Source organism: Gouania willdenowi, chromosome 3, assembly GCF_900634775.1.
Source record: "Gouania willdenowi chromosome 3, fGouWil2.1, whole genome shotgun sequence".
NCBI lineage: Eukaryota > Metazoa > Chordata > Actinopteri > Blenniiformes > Gobiesocidae > Gouania > Gouania willdenowi.
The window spans coordinates 42,110,207-42,133,437 of NC_041046.1; the positions used below are offsets into that span (position 1 = coordinate 42,110,207).

A 23,231-nucleotide genomic window follows, 5' to 3' on the forward strand; every position below is an offset into this window, starting at 1 on the left:
TCCGGATGTGTAGACATGGTTAAACTCTGGACTTCGAACAACGTCCTCGAGCCTAAAGACAATAAATCTGAACGTTTACTTATCTAAACCTTGAGCTATATATAAAATGCCAGTTTATTTGTGTTTTCCTGACACTTGCTACACATTTAACCATCCCTTTAATGCAAAATATGTGTGACTCAGTAGGTCAGGGCTTCTCAACCTTGGAATCAGGGCCGCATATGGGGTCACAAAACACTGGGAGGGGGTCGCCAGATGCCTTCAAGAAACTAAGAATATTTTTTGAACAATTTAAGCGCATTTTTGCTTATTTTGACCCTTTTACTGCCAATTTTTCACTTTTTTGCCATATTTTTTCTCCTTTTAATGTATTTTTGCTACATTACTCCCATTTCTGCCATTTCTCCATCAAATTTCCACTTTGAAGACATTTTTGCCACTTATAAGTACCTTTCCACCATTTCCCCCACCTATTGTCACTTATGTTGACCCATTATTGTCACTTTTAACCTCTTATGTAACCATAAGCCACTGGTTCTTTGCTCTGCTAGCTTTAGCTTTAGCATTAGCTTGATTGCTAGCTTCCAATGCTGCACACTCAGTGGTGTGGTGGTTTAATGAGGTAGTGTTTTGATTTCAGCTCCACCAGGACATATTTTTGCTTCACAGGAATTACAAATTGCGTTTCTTTTTTCTCTCTCTCTTTTTGTGTAATACTGCTGACATGCTAAGCTAACCGTGCTCCTGGTGTTGTTATTATCCTGTGTAGCAGAGGCATGCGCTGCACGCACATACATGCACACATGACCTGGTGGGCGGGTCGGATCATGTTTATTTTATTTTTTTTTTTTCAATCTGTGGAGGCGGGTGCTGTGGGCTGAACTAAGGAAGAAAACATAGGAGGGGGAGGGGCTCGGCTGTGGAGCGGTGGGCGGTAACGCGGCTGGTGACGAGGTGTCTCTAGGAGGTGGGGGCGTTTCTAGGAGGACTCAGGCTTATTTACACCTAAAATGGCTGCCGTCAGAGTTTTTAAAGATTACTCAAACATACATGAATGAGCCAAGGCAACACTCCAGGTATGAATATAACAGGTATAATGTGAATCTTGAAACAGAACCCCCCCCCCCCCGCATTTTAAGACGTTTGCAAAGGTAGAAAAGATCGGTGGAAAAGATCGGTTTTATACGCAAAGTTTTATCGCCAATCGCCGATCCCCCAAAATAAGGGAAATCCTTACTTTGAATGTTGTTTACCATGTTTTTGATCACCTTAATTTGCAACTTTTAACCTATTTCTGTGATTTTTTTTTTTAAAATTCCATTTCACCACCTTTTCTTGAATTTTCATATTCAATGTTCAACCATCTTCAGGTACGGTGGGGATCCCGGTCTCTGGTACCTTTGTTTTCGGGGTTGTGGGCTGTAAAGGTTGAGAACCACTGCTGTAGCTGAGGTTAAATTCCATGTCATAGTTTTTTCCATTTCACAAAGTTAATTCCATCATTGCCATTTGTTTACTATAATCACAGAAATGAAAAGTTTATTTTTTTAAAACCAAGTAGACACGCTACAATCTTCTCTCTATGGCTCTGTTAAAGTGTGAACAGGGTAGGATCTCAGTGCTGTCACACACACACACACACACACACACACACACACTGTGATGTAATGTGGCTGAAGGCCCAGCTCATCAGTGTGAATGCTTCCAGGTAGAACAATGGACTCTAAACTGTTAAAAAGCCTCTAAGCGACTTGTCAGTTTAAATAATACATGAAGTCAAACTGCTTCGCTTCTGTTTTGGTTTGGTGTTTATAGCTGCTTTGGGATAATTCTACATTGTTTTCCTCACAGCATTGACCTTTTCTCAGACAGCCCCCCATACTTCACCTGCTTATAATCACATCTGTATTGTATTTTCCAATGTGCAGCACTTTGAGTTGAAGGATTAAAGGTGTCTAATGGTGACTTTTTTCCAGTAGCTGCAGGAACACATCATGTCAGCTGTAAAATGAACGATGTGCTGTCATCACCTGCCCAGTGAGGAATACTTGGTTGTAGCATAAATGAGCTGATCTGAGAATATTCCATCACATAAATCACTAGAGGCAGGAAATGATGAACCAGAGGATTTGAATGTCTTCTCTGTGCTGTTTTACTGATATTCTTCACTCCAGAGATGAACTCATTTATCAGAGCAGGGGCTGAAAATATGTAATTATCTGATGTTCACAGAACGGTGACAACTGAAATGTTAACAAGGGGGGTAAAGGGTTTAGTGTGTTATGTTGTTTTTTGGAGGTTTTTTTTCAATTTTTAAATGTCTTTTTTTTTTGTATTTTTTGTACTTTTGAGTGTTTTTGTCTATTTTTGCTTTGTGTGTTTTTTGGAATATTTTTTGTGTATTTTTTAATGTTTTGTGCTTTTGTTTATTTTAGTTTTTTATATATTGTTTTGCATTTATTTTTTTTTTGTTTTGTTTATTGAGGATCTTATTCTGCCTTGTTTTTGTTATTCTGTGTGTTTTCTAAGTCATTTTGGGGGTATGTTACAAATCTAGATTATCTTTTATTTGCGCTAACTTCCGGGATTAAATCAGTGTCTGCTGGACTACAAAGCTGGCTAACATTTTACGGAGCTAAATCACCATGGAAACTTATGCTGAACAACTGGCCTGCTCGCGAGCAGGTTTTTCCCCGCCTCCTGACCAATCAGATCTCTTAGAAAACAAGCTGTCCTATAAAAGGTGATGTGTGAACACGTCTCTGTGTGGATCTGATCTGAGCTGACGAGAGAGAACATTTACTTTCATTTACTGATGACATCCTTTGAGACACATAGAGATTTATATAATAAGGTAAAATCAATAAAATAAATCAGCTGATAAAGCCTGCGTGCACTGGGCACTTTCACAGCATTAAAGTCATTAATTCACATATTCTGTGGTGTTGCAAAGATTCTCAGTCCTGTAGATGATATAACATAAATATATTCCACCTTATGATGTAGACTGATCTGTATGAACGCAGCATCAGAGACACAGACAAGTTAAAAAGAGAAGAGAAAGTGAAACTGATTCTCCGTTTATAATCTCACTAATTTAAATATTATTAACACTCATCAATTCCTGCATTAATTACGTTCTGCTTTTTCTGCAGAAACAGTGTTGTTTTTGGTCTGAATTATGGATTTTAATACTTCATATTTTAAAGAGTTATTCCTCATTTGTGACACAGTTAATCCGTGGGATTGGTCTGACACTGTGATATCCATCTCCGTCACTAGAGTGCGCCAGTTTAACCCTCTGGGGCCTAAAGCGTTTTTGCTGTTTTTTCACTGTGTTTGATTTTATCTTTATATTTGATATAAAAGGAAATCCATAAACTCGCCTTGTTTGGTATAATTTTTTTCAGGAGAACCTCCCAAATGTGACTGTGAAGTAATTTGTTTAATATGGCATAACTGTATTAACACAGTATAAAAGTCACAAAACGAATCATTTTTATTGCTTGTATAGCAAATCTAAACTATATATTTCAAAAAGCTGTATACCGATGAATCAAACAACATAGTTATGTATAGCTATTTACAGTGAAATGGAAGCAATGTGTCAGGCTATCTTCTACAACTATTTACAAAAAGTATGAATCACAAATACAGGGAAAGACAAATTATTTGTGCCTCATTGTGTTGATATAAAACAATAAACGAATATATTAGACAGTACACTACACTCTAATCTCACTACACACTAACTAAACAGTCAAATCACAGCAATCATCTTCTTCTCTGTTTGTGCGTCTCTGGTTACCTTTCACCTGAAAACAAAATTCCCGCTATATGTGGACATTTTGATTGGATGATGGCCTTCTTCTTCTCAACCAATAGGAAACAGCTATAATGTGACATGTCAGCGTTGTTCTTTCTTGAGGCACTTTTGCGTTCGTTTTAGACGCGCTCTGCAGCGTCTTCCTGCACAAAGCCTGCACTGCACTGACCGCTCAAGAAAATGTCACAGAAAAACACGTGCACATTTTCCCTCATAACTCCACTTTTATTTGACCTGTCAGCATGATTTAAAGACTGGTTTGTAGTTTGACATCCGCACTTTTGACGCGGGTTGGAATGAAGATTCAAGGATGCTGCGCTTTGCTGCTATTGGCTCTTTAAAACGATCATGTGATCAGGACACTCTGGCGCGTCCTTCGGCCCCAGAGGGTTAACTCAGCATGTTATCGACCTTCGTAGGACAGCTTCTCTGACAGGGAATGTTTGGTTAGGTGAAGCCCGCAAACAGAGATTAATCCAGGATATAATTATTTAGATTCATAACATAGGCCCTTTATGTTATACTTTTATATGTTTTTGTGTGTTTTTGGAGTCATTTTGTGCACAAAAGTGTCGCTAGTTTCCCGACCCTGCACTAAAGTGTGATAATATGATGCGAGTACAGATCCAGTGTATATTTGTGATTCTCTCTTTGATATGAGGTCTGCTCACTTGTTTGTTTTTTGCCTCTTCCTCACCATCCCTTCCTGTGAGATTTGACCGTGCATGCACGCATGTTTGCACACAGTTGCATTAACAGCGAGATCACAGTGTAATCAGCTTCTATTGAACATAAATCTTAGAATACAATCATAGCATAGGAAGCTCATGTATTATGCATTAGCTGTAATTCTGGGTCAAAACCTCAGCGTGTTAATGCAGTCCATTTCGCTCCAGGCGATTGCGTTCTATTATTTTAATTATTTCTTTTAAAAAGTCTCCTCTTTGGAGCTGAAATAAAACTTAAGACTTTGCCAAAGCTGAATAATTACGCCGTTCACGTGCTATTTGATTTGATTACTGCCTCAAGGAATGAGCAGAATGTGGTATTTGTGGATTAAACAAGTAATACCAGGATTTAAATGAACTGCCTCTTAGTGGATTTGTGTTTTTTGTTCTTAGCATGTATGGGGCGCTTATTGTGAAGTTGTACATATTAAAATACACAGCAACATTTAGCAACAAACCACGTTTAAAAAAAACGTGTGTTACTTTTGACCAGATCTACAGCAATATTTGTCTTTTTTTTTCTTATGGAAATATGTCAATGTTAAATATTAAATATAATATTAGATTTGTCTGTAAATATGTATAGCTATCTCCTTTTTTGTACACAAGCTCAAATTGCATTTTACAAACATATCTGCTTTCATATGGGCGCCCCATAAGCATATTTTATATTACAAACACTGTCTTGTTGGTTAGTTTGGGGGTTTAGTAGTAAATGTGAACATTAAGTGACGTGAGTTTTTTCACTTGCAGTAGAAATGCAGGCTTTTTTTTTCATCTCTCTGCATGTATGAAATATTAAATCTTGAGTCATTTACTGTAGACATCTTTCTCTTTTCTGTCCTTCCCACTCAGACAGACTGGGTGACACAGTGGGACGTCGTCCTTAAGAGAGCGTCTGGATGTTATGGCTGAAATGGTACGTAGGCTGAAAGTTGGCCTGGATATCAATGTGTCTAAAGACATTTTTCATTCACTGTGAATGCAAAATTTAGAAATGTCCGGATGTTGACATATTTAGGGGTGCTGCTGAGCCCCTGGGTCCTAGAGAGCTGCTGTTCAGCGTGTTTTAAACCATTTGTTACCAAACGAGAGTTGGTGAAGCTGATTTAAAGAGTAGAGGAGACGTCTGGATGTATTTACGTAATTAATAACGTAATTAATGACGTGTTAGCAGGGCTTCTAAAGAGATGCATGAAATGTGCACTCTGTGTTATTTAGCCTTTTTGAGTTTTCTTTTGAAATGTTATCAGCTGGGTCGTTCCATCTCATTCCAAAAAATATTTCAGGACGTCCCGCACACTTTGGTCTCAAAAAATACCAATTTACCAATTGTTCTGTGATTATTCAATAGTCACACTGTAAATGTATAGTTTGATCTGATAAATAATTTTTGAGATAAGGACAATTTAATGAGGTGTGTATGTGGCAATATTTGTGCGTCCTTATTTTTCTTCCATTTTCAGCTTGAATTATCTCAGGGACTACATCACATAGGACGCTGAAATATGGTATAGTAATATAGCTCCACCTACGCTCTCAGAATATACAAAAAAGATCTGCTATACATCCTATCTGGTGGACATGCCAGCTCCTTAAAGTCAGTTAGTGTGTGTTTGGGTCTGGAACATGTTTGTGCCTCAGCTCCCTGTGAAAGGATCAGCTTAGAGCTATGAACATAGACTGGTCACATCACTAATGATTAGTCACATATATGCATTTTTTAAAAACTATTTTCATTGGCCCATAACTGAGTGTGGTAATGTATGAAAAAATCTGATCTCTGTTTCAATGTATAGTATGAAGATGACTCTTTCTTGGGATATAAAATATTTTTCTGTATGCGACTTATTCATTTTAATTTTGGACCCCAACTTTGGGTTATTTCACCACTCGCAGACGTTAAAAATCCTTTACATGAGGCCATGGTAGCTCGCCTCTGTCTTACAATCATTCATGGGTTAATAGTTTTTCACTAGTGACAAAAAATATAAAAATCTGTTCAGGCAAAGATATTCAGCTCGAGTGTCGAGCAGTTTTGTTGACATGATTATAGTGATGCAATAATAAAAAAAAGTGATGTTCGCTGTGTAACTGTACGCAGATAAAAATACAAGGTATCATTGACACGTTAATGACGTCTAGGCTACTATGGTTTTAATACATTTAAAAACGTACTATTTTAAGAAGTAAATCATGTACTGCAATATGATTCTGCTTTGTATTACATAATGTGTTAAAAGTGACGGAACGACTCTTTGATGTGATATAGTTTGTGAATAGTTGTTCTGTTCTCCTTCTCTTATATATTTAAATGGAAAATTGTGTAAAAAAATAGAACTACATTGCTGCACATCTTTATTGTTTTGCAGTTCTGCAACAAAAATGTGTCCTGATGATGACGTTCACCTGTGGTCCTGAGGTCCTATCACTTGTTGTATTTGGGAATGGAAAATTGCCAAATACATTGTAATCATAGGAATTCTTATTATTTTTCTTCCGCAACTTGCTTTGTCCTAGAACTCCTCCTATGCTATTAATGCAGCACTAATGACACGTATGTCATCTCATAGGGACAATGTCAAGAATGTTCAGTCGACCTTTTTTTAGAGCCAAAATGTCAAGGTTGCGTCTAGTGTCAAAAACCAACATTTTCTATATTTCTATGAATATTTATTGTACAAGTTTGATGCTTACATTTATGAAAAGCTTTTATTTAATTACACCAAAGCTGTACGACCACTACCAGTAAAAAGATATCAGGTGGTCAAAGTTTATGACATCCTTCGCTCAAGGTCAAAAAATGAAAAATAAATACTTTTTTTTTCTCTATAACTTGGCCACAAATTGAGATTCAGTGCTTTGACATTTCCTTTCAATGTGTGACCTTGACCTTTGCTCAAAGTCATAGTTAAGGTCAAGGTCAGTCTTCTGTTTTTCCTGCTTTATTACTTTCAATTTAATTAGTAAAAAGAACAAAATTGTCAACAAATCCAGATACAGATTGTCATTTTTGCCAATTTTCAATTGCCAACTGCGTATTTGTAAATAAGGTCTTCCCTAGTTTTTTTTTTTTTTTTGTTTTTTTACTGGATTTTTAATCTAATTTTTTTATTAACCAAGTAAACAAGAACATTTTATTTGTGATTGCTTATCAGATGAGTGGATATAATGTTTAAAGTTACAGTTAAGTGAAAGGGAGATATTGCTACAACAATAAATTCTAAACTTTAAGGAAGGAAGTGAGTGTTTGTGGGGAATAAAAGAATGAGGTGCTGTGTGGATCAGGCTCAGGATCTGTTCCTGTCAACTCTAAGTGGTCTGTATTTAGGAAGCTTCTTCTTCTTCTTCCTCTTCTTCCTGTTCTTCTTCCTCTTCTTCTTCCTTCTTCCTTCTTCCTTCTTCTTTCTTCTTTCTTCTTTCTTCTTTCTTCTTCTTTTTTTTTTTTTTCTTTTTCTTCTTTTTTCTTCTTTTTTCTTCTTTTTCTTCTTTTTTTTCGTCTTTTTTTTCTTTTTCTTTTTCCTCTTTTTTTCTTTTTCTTTTTCCTCTTTTTTTTTTTTTTTCTTTTTTCTTCCTCTTCCTCCTCTCTGTGATGCTGCCAAGCTTTTTTTTTTTTATTATTATTATTAATGGTTTGGTTTGACAGAGAATTACAAGGTGTTGATGTTGTGTTCAGGGTTGAAGCTCCTTATCATCGGTTTCACTCCTGGAGAAACAGGTTGATCATGCAAAATAAGATGCATTCATAGTTCAATAAATTGAACATAATTTTCCTAAAAAAAAGATGTAAAAAGGTTGAAATTGCTGCTCGAAATTACGTAGTGTTAAGAGGTGGACTACATTTCTTTAAATGACTATGACTAATTTCTTTTTTTAAACAGTTAATATTATCAAACACTATATCAAAATATATTTCCGTCTCCAAAAAACTAAAACTCTAATTTTTAACTCCAATCACAAATATATTTGTAACAGATTTGGTCGACCAAAATATTAATGTAGTTGACTAAGACTAAAACTATAACTGAAATGGGAACTCAATTTTAAATAAGTTGGAAATGCACAAAATCTAAATAGTGGAATAAAAACTGGTATAGGAAGCACCTGAATTTTAAAAAAAAAACACTCAAATATCACTTAAAAGTTTTTATTCTTCATGAGGAGGAATTTCAGACGTTTCAATATTGAAATATAGGGATGTAACGATTGATTCGATTCACGATACTGGGTTCACGATACGATTTTCTCATGATTTATTTTACAAAATGGGACTGTACATAAATTACCGAAAAATATTCCTTTATTTTTTTGGGGGGGAGGAAATACTGTACTATTTTCCTTTTATTTTTCATTGTCAAAAGAATCTCTTGATAAACTATTCAAAACAATGCAATTTAACTAAAAATACTGTAAATCTTGAATTAAATAAATAAAGGAATAATACAAATGAAGAAGAAGCCTATTAATTTAAATTCTGGTACTATAGTAAACAATGCAAAACTACACAATAGTTCTTTTTCTTTTTAAAAGTGCAACTGAAAATGTATTTTGTGCCTTAACAATTGGACTTTAACAAAAAAAAAAACAGTAATTTTACTGTATTTACATCAGATATTTTTTTTGACCAGCAGAGGGCGCTGGTAACCCAGTGGTCGGTTGGCATGCAGATATCTTGCAGTGATGAAGAGATGCTATGCTAGCAGACAGAGCTAATAGAAAAACGTGACTTTTACAGATATTCATGTAATATTACAGATATTCTTTCAGTGCCAAAGGGGTAAGGAATCATTTATGAACATGTTTGAATAGAAGACGGCCAGAAAGAAAGTAGTAGCAGATTCCGCCCGCTCCGCCAACACTTCTGGATAGCGCCCTCTGCTGTTTGAAAAAAGTACTGCGATTCAATTTTCATAGCATCGATGTGAACTGTGATACCAATGAATCGATTTTTAACTGCCTTACGATTAATTGTTACATCCCTATTGAAATGTGATGCAAAAGCGCTATGGAAACGATTTTTCCGCAATTACATAGGACGTGACGTAACTGGTCACATGACCACTTCTCTCAGAGTAAACTTGGCGAGTTATGTGTAAACAGAAGTGGAGACCCAGACATTTCTTAGCTTTATAGTTAAAAAATCATAACTGCCACATTAGGCGTGAAACAACAAAGGAATAGAGCGTTATAAGGAGGTTCCATCTTACAGCAGCGAAGTCGATGACATTTCACGGGAGTTACGAGGCTCCGGCCCAAAACACCGTTCAATGGCAAAACGTTGAACGCGCTATTATCTTTTGTCTAGATTTAGAAACATTGCTTTTATTTTGCAAAAATCTGTAATGGACTACTACTAGCTACTGTTAACACTGAACCAAGCATCGTTTGTACCTTTATTACAGAACATCAGCAGGATTTTTCTTTTTATTGGTTTAAAAACACAAGATGTCAAAAGTAATTATTATTTACATCTTACTTTAAAGCATTTCATGTTGTTTGAATTCATCATTAGAGAGACCAATCAACCTTTAGCAAGAATATTACCCTTGTCGTCCACGTCTTTTTAACTCATGACTTCCAGAGATCCTCACTGAGGCTGAACATTAAACCCGACAGCTGAGCTAAATCTCCTGAGCTTTTTCTTTCATGCTGTAGAATCAAACAACACTGGATTCCTCTACGTTCCTGTTCTTCATACAATAATTAGAAGTGGTTGTTCAGTTTTTTCCCTATACACAGTTGTTCAATTTCCGTCTTCGCAGAGACGTATGCAACGTCTCAGTGCACTTAAATATGAGGTACTGTACCTCCATTCATCTTTTATATGGGCTTTATTCAGACTCGGGTTGAAATAGACTTAGAGTGCTGGAAGAAAACTTGTGAAGGTGCAAGGAGGGTCACTTCAATACTTATAAAACATGAATATAGAAAAGGACCAGTTTGACATTCTTGCCAGGGGGAGGGGGAAGAAAAAATAGACCAGCTACAATGTGTGTAACTTATACAATAATGCAAAAATGATTAGTAACATAATTGATAATGTTGACTACAAAAAAATTGCGTCGACGCGTCGTTTATTGTTGTAAATTCATGATAAAATCTTTCTGCTTTCTTTTTGCTGCAGCACCATACATGAACTTCTGGGCGCAGTGTCACTTTTCCATTTACATTGTGAAGAAGAAATGTACAACAGAAGAAGAACCAACCTAAAGTCTCAAAAGTTTGGGACCATTTCACTGAAAACTAACATCTGTGACATGAAACTAACAGTAATATCTTAGAATCAAAGCTATTTTATTTATATATATATATATATATAAAAAAATAAATATATTTTGTTCTTATAACCTTCTTACGAACTAATAAACCAAAATAAACTGCACATTTCTTTATTTATCACCATGCAAAGTTAAACAAAGTGTATTTTTTTCACCCCCTATTGTTTAAGCAGCGTATTGAAGCACATACTGTGCTTTATAGAGTTTAATTCCCTCTGATTTGCATCGTTTTTTAGCTGGTTTAGGATATATTTTTACATCGCTAGTCCTTTCTAAAGCTTAGACACAAGAAGGGTTTATGGTAGTTTAGGTCTGAGCTCAGGTTTCTAACTCTGCCTCCTTGAGGACACTTTAGGTACTTACTGCATTGGACAAAACTAACGAATGATTTGCATCATTATTGCCAAAAAATTCATTAAAAGCCTAATGCTTGTCTTTTTTTTTTTTTCACTTTCTTGTAAACATCAGTTGTGATCATAGTGATTGTATGTGTCACTTACTAAGAGTAGATCTTGTTTAATGGTGTGAGTGAAGCAGCAGGAGAAGGAGCTGCAGTGACTTATTGACTCTTTGCTTCATTTGCCTGTGGAGAAAAACTGTGTTTGTTCACATTGGTTTTCCTCCTGTTCGTCTCACAGCCTTTAAACCTGTCATTTATCTCACGCCGCTCCATTGATTGCCCCCACCCCTCCTCCACCTCGCCACATTGTCTGGTTCTGATTGGACACCACCACCAAGTCCCCACTACCCCCTCCCCCTTCCCCAAGTGTTTCTAGCAGCAGTGAAAAGACGGAGCTTTACACGCTCCCTGCCAAATTCATCCTTCGTCTAATTTTTGAAACACTTTTTTTTTTTTTCTTTTTTTGTGCGACTCACTCCAAACGTCGCCATGGTATGAGCGATAAGAGCCTTTCCTATTGTAGTCGTTTAATTGTGGACCTGATGAGTTATTTTTCTCTAATTTAGTCCAAACCCAGATGGCTGCGGCTTGGGGGACGCGAGCATTGAGGAGACGGTTTGGCACCAACAACAAGGCGGCCATGAGATAAAAACTCCAAAACTGAGGAAAAAGCTCAGAGTGAGCAAATTTGGCAACTAAAAAGTGAGCGAGGATTCAGCAGGGGATAAATACAGACTGGGTAAAATCAGGTAATGGTTCGGAGTGACATTTTGTCCTCTGGGACTGAAACATGTCTCTCTCTATTTGGTTCCTGAATGAATAGCAGCAGGACTCTGAGGATAACTGCAGAAAAGCAATAACGTCTTCAGGAAAGATTGATTCCTTCAGTCAACGCTGAGATTATCACAAGCAGTTTGACGTTGACCTTCAAACTTTTACTTGATGCGTTAATAAACGTCACGTCTACATTGACCTATGGAAACCGGACCAGAGGAGAAGGTCATTTAAGGAGGGACTAAACCAAAAAACTCTTTTTTCTGTTGAAAACAAATGTTTTTTGTTATAAAGTAAAGGATTGTTGATAGATTTTCTTTCAGCTCGTCTTGAAATTTTTGTCAACGTATTAGAATTTGGTGTATTTTGTTGTATAAGAGAGTCATTCTATGTCATTTCAACAAATTATCAGGACATCCCACTCACTTCGGTGTCAAAAAATTCAGAATATTTTACCTATGATTATTCAACAGGTACACTGTATGTTTAGAGTTTGATTTGATTCATATTTTTTCAGATATGGACAATGTAGTGAGGGGGGTATGTGTAGATTTTTGTACATTCTTATTTTCCTTCCATTTTCAGTTTCCAGTATCTCAGGAACTACACCACAGAGGAAACTGAAATTAGGTATATTAATACAGCTCCACCTACTCTCTCAGATGATACAAAAAGATCTGCTATATCAGTTCAGTTTAGTTTATTAGCCATTTGTAGTATGAAAAACCACAGTGGAAAAAAATGTGCAAGGAGCTCAAAGTGCACTGTTAACATTTAAAAAGACATTTCATAATCAAAATACTGTAAGATAAAATACTGTACAATAAAGAGTGACATAAAGCCACATCAAATACTATAGGGTCACATTGTATTCAATGAGTCCATACAAAATGAAAGTGCCTTGTTTAGAGTCGTCACAGTTTGTGAATGACGAGCAGTAGAACATTTGGTAGTGATTCCTTTTCAAAAATGGCCCTGACAGGGTGGCCTGAGTGTCATTCACTATTTGTAAAGCTTGATTCTGATACATTCTATCTGGTGGACATGTCAGCTGTTCAAAACTAGAAAAAAAAGAACATTTGTGCCTTCAGTAAACAAGGCTCAGCTCCCTGTAATTTGAGTTTAGTTCACGTCACTAATGATTAGTCACATGTATGCATTGGTTTTTGGGTGACATGCTCTTGAAATACTATTTTCATTGTTTTAATTTATAGTTGCTCTTTTTTGGGGCATAAAACAGTTTTTCTTTATATGACTTCTTCACGTTTATTTTGGACCCCAACTTTGGGAAAATCGTTTGCACCCTCTAAGGCAGGGGTTCTCAAATAGTGTCACCCAGGGACCCACATTTTGCCATGGTCATTAAATTGTGACCCACCTTTTTTTTTTTTTTTTTTTTTTTTTTTTTTTTAAGAATTCGACCAACTAAAGTTAGTATTTTTACTAACTTTACTGTGGCTTGTTTAGGGGAAGGTCTAGGTTAGGACGCACTCAGAAATCCATTTAACTGTTTTTTTAATGCTGTTCTGAGAAGTAACAAAAGCAACGACTCGTGAAATATTTAATGTTTTAATACTAAATAAGCTATAAGATAAATATATATTCATATACCTGTAGGCGATATTGTAACTTTCTATATCGGCAAAATAGAAAGCTCAATATAAACAATGTATGTAGGCGACCCACTTGCTATCTCCAACTCCCACTGAGCGCTAGGCTACGCTACACATTGGAAGAATGCATTCATTGTTATTAATTTAAGACTTTAGCATCAGAAAAACAACTTTAAAAGCTCGTGATTACGTCCTAGAAATCAAAGTAAACTGAGATTTATTGTTTCACTTCAGAGACAAACCTGGAGCACACAGTTCTACACTGTGAAGTGTGATACAGGAAGCGTTTGGGAATAATTAACAACATGGATTCCATCCAACATGGTTCCATATCTGTGTTTTCATTATCTTCTAAAGCTAACGTATATACAGTTGTTAAAAGCAGCTCACACTGACCCACTTTTACCACATACCGGCCTTATTAATAATTCATGTTCTATACAGTCCTACTGTGTCTGTGGTGGTGCTGCTGTGGCCTTCTACACACACACACACACACACACACACACACACACACACACACACACACACACACACACACACACACACAGAATGGATCAATGAGTGGAGAACTCCTCAGACACAAGCACCTGCTGTGTTTAGTATTTTAGGTGTTTTTAAGATAAACATGCACTGAATATGACGTCACAGAAATAACATGTCAGTTCTTCCTGAGCCAAGGAAGGGAGAAGACGTGTTTTCAGAGCTCTCCGGGAAAGCTATACTCCCGTCTGATAACGCGACCTTGACTACCAGCGAGCAGCGACCAGCTGCATCTGAAGAGAGAAAACTGGGCCCAGACATGCCAACAAAAATGGAAGAGAACTTTAAGCTATTCAAAGAAGAGCTTAAAGAAATGATTAAGGACATGAAACAGGAGATGAGACAGGATCTCATGTCCTTAAGACAAGAACTATCTACGAAGATGGAGAACATGACGAATGCCTTGGAGAAATCATTGAAAATACTGGAGAATGATGTCAAGGTACTGAAAGAAGGTTCTCAGAGAGAAGAAGAACTTCACGTTTGGAGAGTTGGAGGAACGTAAACAACGACTGGAAAAGAAAGCTCGTGGAAATACGGGGGAAAAAGACTGTGAAGAGGAGTAACAGCAGGAACAATGACTGCAGACGAGAACACATCACAAAAAAAAAAAAAAAGGGAAGAAACGAGGTTGGATGTAAAATTATCTGTGTTCAAATTAGGGGACGGATCTAGATAAGCATAATGCTTTTTTCCGTCGCCCTTTCCGGCATGAAAAAGGACAAAAAAAAAAAAACAATGATGTGATTTTGCTCTGAATGTCAAATGAATTTCTGTGAATGCAACCATGTCGGAAATGAACTGAATAAATAAATAAAAATAAAATACTAACATCTGAAAGCAGGAGGAAAATGATTAGTACAGGATAGAAATATGACATGGATCGGTTTTAATAAGATCTACAGCAGTGATGGACAACTTTTATCACATGAGGAAGAAACAAAAATGTGATTTTTTTGATCTGAAGGACACACGATCCACAATCAAGTCAGCATCTAGAATTATGACCAATCTGTATTTTTGGAGTCATTTTGTATATTTTTCATCCATTTTTTTGTTTTGTATCTTTTTTCGTTGCCATTTTTGTGCACAATTCCTGTCCTTTTGTGTATTATTCTGTCCTTTTTTTGTGCTTTTGGAGTCTATTTGTATATTTTTCACTCATTTTATGTTTTATTTTTTATTTTTTGTCATTTTTGTGCCCAATTCGTGTCCTTTTTGTGTATTTTTACGATTGGCCTTCGTCAACTTTTGTAGATTTGACTTTGTTGGCAAACCTTTGACTTTTATCACAGTATTGTATTTTTAATCTCAACATTAAATTTCAACTTTAATCTTGACATTTCAACTTTAATCTTGATTTGCCCAATATTATTTTCTCTATCAAAATTTGGCCCTAATCTGCTTCCATATTCAAGAAGGATAGAAAGAAAAAAAAAGTGGTGTATTCAGTAAAAAAAAGTTGAGAATCACTGGCTTTTAGGTCTTTTTGGACTTTGCTGATCAGTGACAGAAACCACAGCACACCTTCAGAGCTCTGACTAAACCCTAAAAGTAGCCAATTAGCTTTAATAAACTCTGGTTTTTGGTAACCTGTGGGTCTGGGCCTGCTCACAGCACTAACCTTCTTTCCTCTATCATCCTCATCCATGGCCCTTGTTATTCTGTGCACCACACATGCTCACACTCATTAATAAACACACACACACTCCGCTGCTCTTATTCCTCTGGTTGCTGGTGTTTGTGGTGACAGTTATGGATCAGGGGGACGATGGATGCTCCAGTTTAGTCTTTCCGTTGGGGGGATGTGGGGGGTTGGGTTGGGTTGGGGGGGGGCTCATTACTTAGAGCAGCATGAAGGAGGAACTGATCTACTTTACGCCTCAGTCACTTCAACTTCTCTTACAGACTGTCATTCATTTGACTGCTTTTGTGTCAATCATCCTAAAACTTGATACAGTATCTACTAGGGATGTAACAATTAAACGTAAGGCAGTTAAAAATCGATTCATAGGTATCACTGTTAACATCGATACTGTGAAAATTGAATCGCAGTACTTTTTTTAAACATCCAGAAGTGTTGGCGGCGGGCGGAATCTGCTACTACTTTCTTTCTAGCCGCCTTCTACTCTTAAACATGTTCATAAATGATTCCTTACCCCTTTAGCGCCAAAAGAATATCTGTAATATTACGTGAATATCTGTAAAAGTCAAGTTTTTCTATTAACTCTGTCTGCTAGCATAGCATCTCTTCTTCACTGCACAGAATACCTGCATCCCAACCGACCACTGGTTTCCCTCTGCTGGTCCAAACAAATATCTGACGTAAATACAGTGCAATGACTGTTTTTTTAAAGACCAATTGTTAAGGCACAAAATACATTTTCAGTTGCACTTTTAAAAAGAAGGGATTATTTTGACAATGAAAAATAAAAGGATAACAGTACAGTTTTTTTTATAGTTTTAAACCCAAAAATCATCATGTCTACAGTCCAATTTTGTAAAATAATTTGTGAGAGAATCGTATAGTAAACCCAGTATCGTGAATGGAATCGTATCGGGAGTTGAGTGAATCGTTACATCTCTATCTACAGAATTTTTTTTTGGTTGAAGTCTTGACAAAATGTAATGGAAAACAAACCAGGGGCTGACATTAAACTAAGAGAGGTTTATTAAGTAGGAGACTTTCTTCATGCTTTGGAAACCTATGATACCTGCAGTTCATCATGCTCCTACACTATCGGTCAAAAGTTTTACAACACCCTAATTTTTCCAGTTATTTATTACAATTCAAGTCATGCAAGTCCAATGAATAGCTTGAAATGGTGTAAAGGTAAATACTGAACAGCCAAAAAAAAAACTGAAAAATACTGTACCTTTCAGAATTATACAAATAGGCCGTTTTCAGGGAACACAAAGTGGGATAACAAGTTCAAGCTGTTCTGCAGCAATGAAGGTTGAATCAGCCTTAAAAGCTGGTGCTACTGATTCCTACAGGTGTTCACACTGTTCTTGGTTCCTTAATCCAACCCCCTCTGTCTGCATAAAAGCATTGTTGGAACACACTGTGGTTCCACACCCTCATGAGCATCAGCTGAACAGTATTGTTCATGGATTCCATCATTTGTTTTTCAACTCAAATTGCTTATTTGTTCTGTTTTCATTTCACAGTGCAATAACACAACAAACCAAATCATTTTTAGTAAAAAACATGAAAAGGTGTGATGTTCTAAAACTTTTCACAGGTAGTGTATTTCATCGATGAGTTCCCTGCCCTATTGTTTGTTTTACAGTGCTTTAAATCCTTTATTTCCAACAAACAGTAGATGCACTCCAACGTGGAAGTGGAAAGATTGATCAAAATATTTCTAAGAGGATAAAACAAGATCTTCAGTCATTTAAGAATGTTGAAATAATCAAATGTTGAAATAATCAAAAATACATGAATTCCTTCTGTTATTTATTTATTTTATTTCCTTCTAATAAAGCCGGGTTTACCCTTCCCCACTTTCCCCAGAACTAAAGTATTATTATTTTATACTTTTGCAAGAAAAGGAAAGTTAGGAAATGGAACAAAGAAAAAAAAAAATACAAATATTGTATATATATAAATATATATTATAAGGGGGGAAAAAGGAGATTCTTTAGTTTGAATCTTCTGTTTTGAAGAGTCATTTTCAACTAAATGAAACAAACATTTGTTTGAATTATTTCTACTGTTCTTTACCTGTGCGTGGATGTAACTCTGAGTGACGGATGGGTGCACGCACGTGGCCAATCGCGTGCGTGTGTGAGAAACAGTAATCTGTGGAGTAAAGATGGATGCACATCCAGCTTTTTTTCTCTCTCTCACACATGCACACACACACACACACAACTGGAGCCTTTTTTCATCTATGCTTTGTTTTCTATCCACATTTACTGCAGCAATGATCTCTGCGTGTGTGTTTGCACCTGCTTTTCAGTCGCACTACTTTCTGGTACTAAAACTATCACTGCAGACAGTTCCAAATTTCATGACTTGCGTTGCTCCCCTTGCATACATTTATTTGCATTTCCTCCTGATTCTCCGGGGTTTGTACTCATTAGTGCGTGGAGTGCCGTTTTCACACATTTTTGTATCACTAAACCTTTAGTGAATTTGACCTTTAGTTTCTTGAAGGCATCTGGTGACCCGCTCCCAGTGTTTTGAAACCCTGAATGGGGTCCTGAAAAGTTGAGAACCCCTGGTCTTAGACGACGACTGAGGCTGTGACAGCTTTTGTTTGAGACAACATAGTAAAAATAAATATGGCACTTTTTCTATAAGTGAAGTTAAAAAAAAAGTATTCTTATCTTATTTTATATTGGGCAATATCGCAGTGCAACAAGCTATTATTGAACATCTCTACTGATTAATTTTGTTGACCTGTGCTGTCTAAACATTAAAACTCTTCAGTAGCTGATTTTTTTTCAAGATGAGCTGATTATTTGTAGGAAAAACAAAGTCAGTGACTCACTTTTAAAGGACCTTGGACGATTATGCTCAGGTTGGGATGTAAATTACACGAGGAGTGGTAATCAAGAGGTCGTCCTGCTCATAATAATGGCTGAAAACAGGATGTGCATCAACGCTGTTAAAAAGAAATGCTTGTCTTCTTCTAATCTTCGTCCAAAAACAACCTTAAAAAAAAGTAGCTTGTTAAAAATACTCCTTGGGGGGTGGATGAATATTATAACAGCAGCGCAAGCAGGAAGCAGTGACGTTAGCCTGAGTTAAAAGTGTGGATGTCATTAATCACTTCACTGTGGACTTACATTAAGTCACAAAAACATGGAGATCTGCTTCATATTGAGTTTGTTACTGCTTCGTAGTGTTGTGTTCAAGAACACACTATCCAAGACTAAGACTTGCCCGGGACCAGAATGCACCGAGACCGAGACAAGATTATTTAAAAAAATATATAAATAAATAAAATTATGTCAAGGTTTGACAGTTAAATAACATTCTCTCTTTAGTTTTAGTTTCTTTTAAATACATTTGACGGACAAAAAAGGTGCCTGCAAAAAATTAACGGAAATATTAAAACTACTACTGCTACTGATAAATTCACTATTATTCTACATATTTGAAAACAAGATTTTTATGTCAGTGTTTAAAAGCATTTCTCCCAAGAATGTCTGGTCACCTACACACCACAGAGTGTTTCCTCTTTGCTTACAAATGTATTCTTTGTGGTTCGTGAAACCAAATTTCACAACCAACAAGTTAGCGGACATGTTTAGCTCCGCCTCTCTCTCCTGCTTTTGTGTGTGTGTGTGTGTGTGTGTGTGTGTGTGTGTGTGTGTGTGTGTGTGTGTGTGTGTGTGTGTGTGTGTGTGTGTGTGTGTGTGTGTGTGTGTGTGTGTGTGTGTGTGTGTGTGTGCGTGCGTGCGTGCGCGTGCGCGTCACACATGTCACTCAGTCACATTAAGGAAGGTTGAGGTCATTATACAGGGTGGATTAAAGAATGAATAAAGGATTGTTTTATCCTGTTCTTCTCCTTGTTATTATCACATTATAAAAAAGTTTAAAAATAGCAGGAATTAGTGCTGGTCTGTAACGGTCTTGAGGGAAAATCCCGAGTCTGAGACCGAGGCCTTTAAAATTTGGTCTCAAGACCGGTCTCGAGACTAAGACCGGTCTCGACTACTACAATACTACTCCTTCGCCTCGACCCGTTAAGGCTGGGGCTCAAGTGGACCCCGAAGGTGTGCTGTGGTACTGCCGTGAGCTCAATGGAACGTTTGTCAAATCATTGAAGACTTTATACGAAGGAGCAGAACATTAGACATTTCAGTGCCTCAGACCTTCACTAGCATGGTGTTTCACATGTGGTCTGATCTTCTGAAACTGCTTCCTGTCCGATATTACCGACTAAATCGAAACAACGACAATGATTTAATTGATGTTATTTTATTTAAAAAAGAATTGTACATTTTGACAAACCTTTTTTTTTTTAATATAGATTCCTTTGTGGAAAATAAATGAAGTTTCAATTGTGCAACATCTCATATCTTTCTTTTTAAGTTTATACATGAGATGTTTACTGTATGCAAGGAAACCATAGATTGATCTGTTATGCTGTTTCTATAGTTTTAGATTAGGGATGCACCGAATATTCTGCGTGTTACTACAGAACAGCCAGACTCTCTCCTTACCGCTCTCCATCGTCCGTCACCGCGTAAATGTTGGAAACTGTCCAATTCCACAACCGAGTCTGTTGTTAGCGCTGTGAGCTATGAATCAGTAAACATCCCCATCGTTTCCTCCTTACACTACACCGGATCTCGCTGCATAGGCTGATGTAGCATTAGCACGGAGTGCTAACAGCTGATGTGTGTAAACAATGGGTCCGTGGCTCCAAGCAGTGACTCCCAACACGATCGGCAGCAGAAAAAGTTGTGCAGTTTGTATTTACATGTATGGAAATAAAGTATAATATATATTTTATATTAAACAGCAGTGTTTGTTTTAGCTGTTAGGTAGTTGGAGAGGGAGGAGCTAACATTCTAGGAGGCGTGTTATGTGACGTCACCTGCCAACGTGGGCAAAATCCAACAAACAGAACTTTTTCAACTTTGTCCCTCTGAATGAGGCTAAAGGGATGTATATCACTGCAGCAAAACCATTATAAAGTGATTTTTTTTCCCCCCTTTAATGCATTTTAGATAGTTTTTTGGAATGCATGTTTTGTTTTATTTAAAGGACTAATATAAATGAAAAACTTTGTTGTGCTTTTTTAGAAAATCAAAGGCTACTGGAATATTTAAAAAATGTCAGAATATTCAATAAACATTTACTTTATTTAAAAAAAACATGTCTAAAAATGTATTCTAGGCTATTTATGCACTGTTTAAAAAAATAGTGAAAAAAGCGTTTTATTTGGCTTCGGCCACAAATTTTCCTTTTGGTGCATCCCTATTTTAGAACAATCTTTTATCCTGTTTTTGTTGTTGTTTTTGTTTCAGGAATGTTGTCTTATTTTTATAGTTTTGGGAATGTTGTCTTTTATGTTATTTTTATAGTTTTAGGTTCATTTTTAGGGTTACTATCCCAGTGTTTCCTCTGCACTGGGGGCTGTGAGGGGTCGTGGCTGCAGTGGTGCTGTCTGTCTGTGGCCCTCAGTGTTGGTGAACAGCATCTATAGGGCTCTGTCTCAGCCCCCTGTACCCACGGTCTGTGTTCTGCTCCTGGTACAGACGTCTCCTTACCTAGAGCCTCTGTACCTATGGCAAGCCCTTTTAACATTTAATAAGTCTGGCGGACATGTAGCAATTTAGTTTTCACTAGTGGAAATTACATTTGAACATGTTCAAATGTAATTTTGACATGTTGAAATGTTAATTCAAGATATCTGTAAAGCCATTTTCACACGTAACAAATATATTTCAACATGTCAAAATGTCATTTCGACATGTAGAAACTGAATTACAGATATCTGCAATTCAATTGTTACATGTAACAATTGAATTGCAGATATCTTATTAAATGTTCAAAGGGCTTGCCATACTGTACCAGCCATGTGCCATTGTCCTTATTTTAACCTGTGTGTCTGTGTGTGGGTTTGTACGGTGTGGGTGTTTTATTTATTTTTAACTTTGTAAAAGCACTTTGAGCTGCATTTTATTGTATGAAAAGCGTTTTTTAAAAATAAAGATTGATTTGATTTATGTTTAAAAATAAACAATGGTGCGTGAAGGTAACTAGTAACTTTTACTTTGAATACTATTTAATTAAACACTTTATTTTACTTGTACTTGATTATTTTATGTATGACTTAATTTCAATCAAGTAACAGTGCTTCTACTAGAGTAGGATATACTGTATCGGTGTGACTGCAGAATGAATCCTTGCTCTCCATCTGACTCTGGACTCCACCGTCAGATAAACACAGTTCAATTAGTGCCGGCTTTGCACCTTCGTCATATTAATGCAGAGATGTGTTGTGAGATGCATCTTAATGCAAACGTTGTGATGTCGACCTCAGGCTCAGCCGCCCGCTGATCATACGGTGGGATCTGAAAGCAGAGCGCGTTTCTATGAGTGAGCTGCTGATTGTGAAGGACTGTTTGCATTTGAAATGACAAATTGAAGATGACACTTTCAGATAAAGGATGTAATTATTCCATAGACGAGTGTGTCAATCATGGAAAGAGGAATAATGCTTTCACACCTGCAGTGAGCGGTTGATTTGTCCCTGTTTTCCTCTCGTAGTAAATCAAGTTGTGAAGTTAATCAGGGATTTTTACTCTTTAGAGCACACGTGTCAAACTCAGTCTCGCCCTATTGAGCATCTAATTCAGCCCAAAGGAGGCAGTGCAAAGGACAGAAAAACATGTATTATTGTGTAAATTACAAAATAATTCAGTTGTAGATATATCACCCACTCCAAATACACATGGATACAAATGTACAAATTTCCCGCTTCCATCACATAATGGCAGTTATCTTTTTATTTTTTTTATCTCAAATTGATGAAAAAAACATTTTTTCAAAATCCTGCAAATTTCCTCAAATTATTCTACTAAATTAAATAATGTTTCATAATATCAAGGAAATGCAAGTGAATTTGAGTTTTAAGTCACTTAATGCTTGGATACTGTCATCTCATATACTTTATATGTAATTTATACAGGTAAACTAGGGCACATTAATTTTTTTCCTACTAAAATTTGTGGCCCACTTCAGATCAAAGTGGTCTGTATTTGGCCCCTGAACTAAAATGAGTTGGACACGCCTTGTTTAGAGAGATTTCTAAAGTTTTTTTTTTTCCAAATTTTGCCGTTATATTCAAATTACTGGTGCAGCTGATTTAGGTATTTACTGTCAGTAATATTCAACCCAATTACTTCTTTCATTTACGAGGCTGCAAACTTTGCAACAGTTGGGTTTTATTTTTTTTATCTATTCGAACGCTCAAAGCAGAAAATTAGAAGCTTCACAGAAAAGCACACAAGTTGGCAAAAAAGCATTAGGAGCGACGAACAAGAGCACAGATTAGTTCAGAAAATGCACAAAAAGCCAATTTCTCAGCCTTTTACCTTGAA

At 36.6% G+C, this 23,231-nt stretch overlaps 1 protein-coding gene across 1 annotated transcript in view; it reads left to right on the forward strand.

The window, feature by feature from the left end:
* LOC114460674 (SH3 and multiple ankyrin repeat domains protein 2-like) overlaps positions 1 to 23,231 on the forward strand; it is a 284,910-nt gene that overhangs the window by 12,575 nt on the left and 249,104 nt on the right. Inside the window, 1 exon segment of the mRNA XM_028442602.1 lies at positions 5,410 to 5,473. Within this exon segment, the coding sequence (XP_028298403.1) occupies positions 5,462 to 5,473 (12 nt within the window). The 5' untranslated portion in view covers positions 5,410 to 5,461.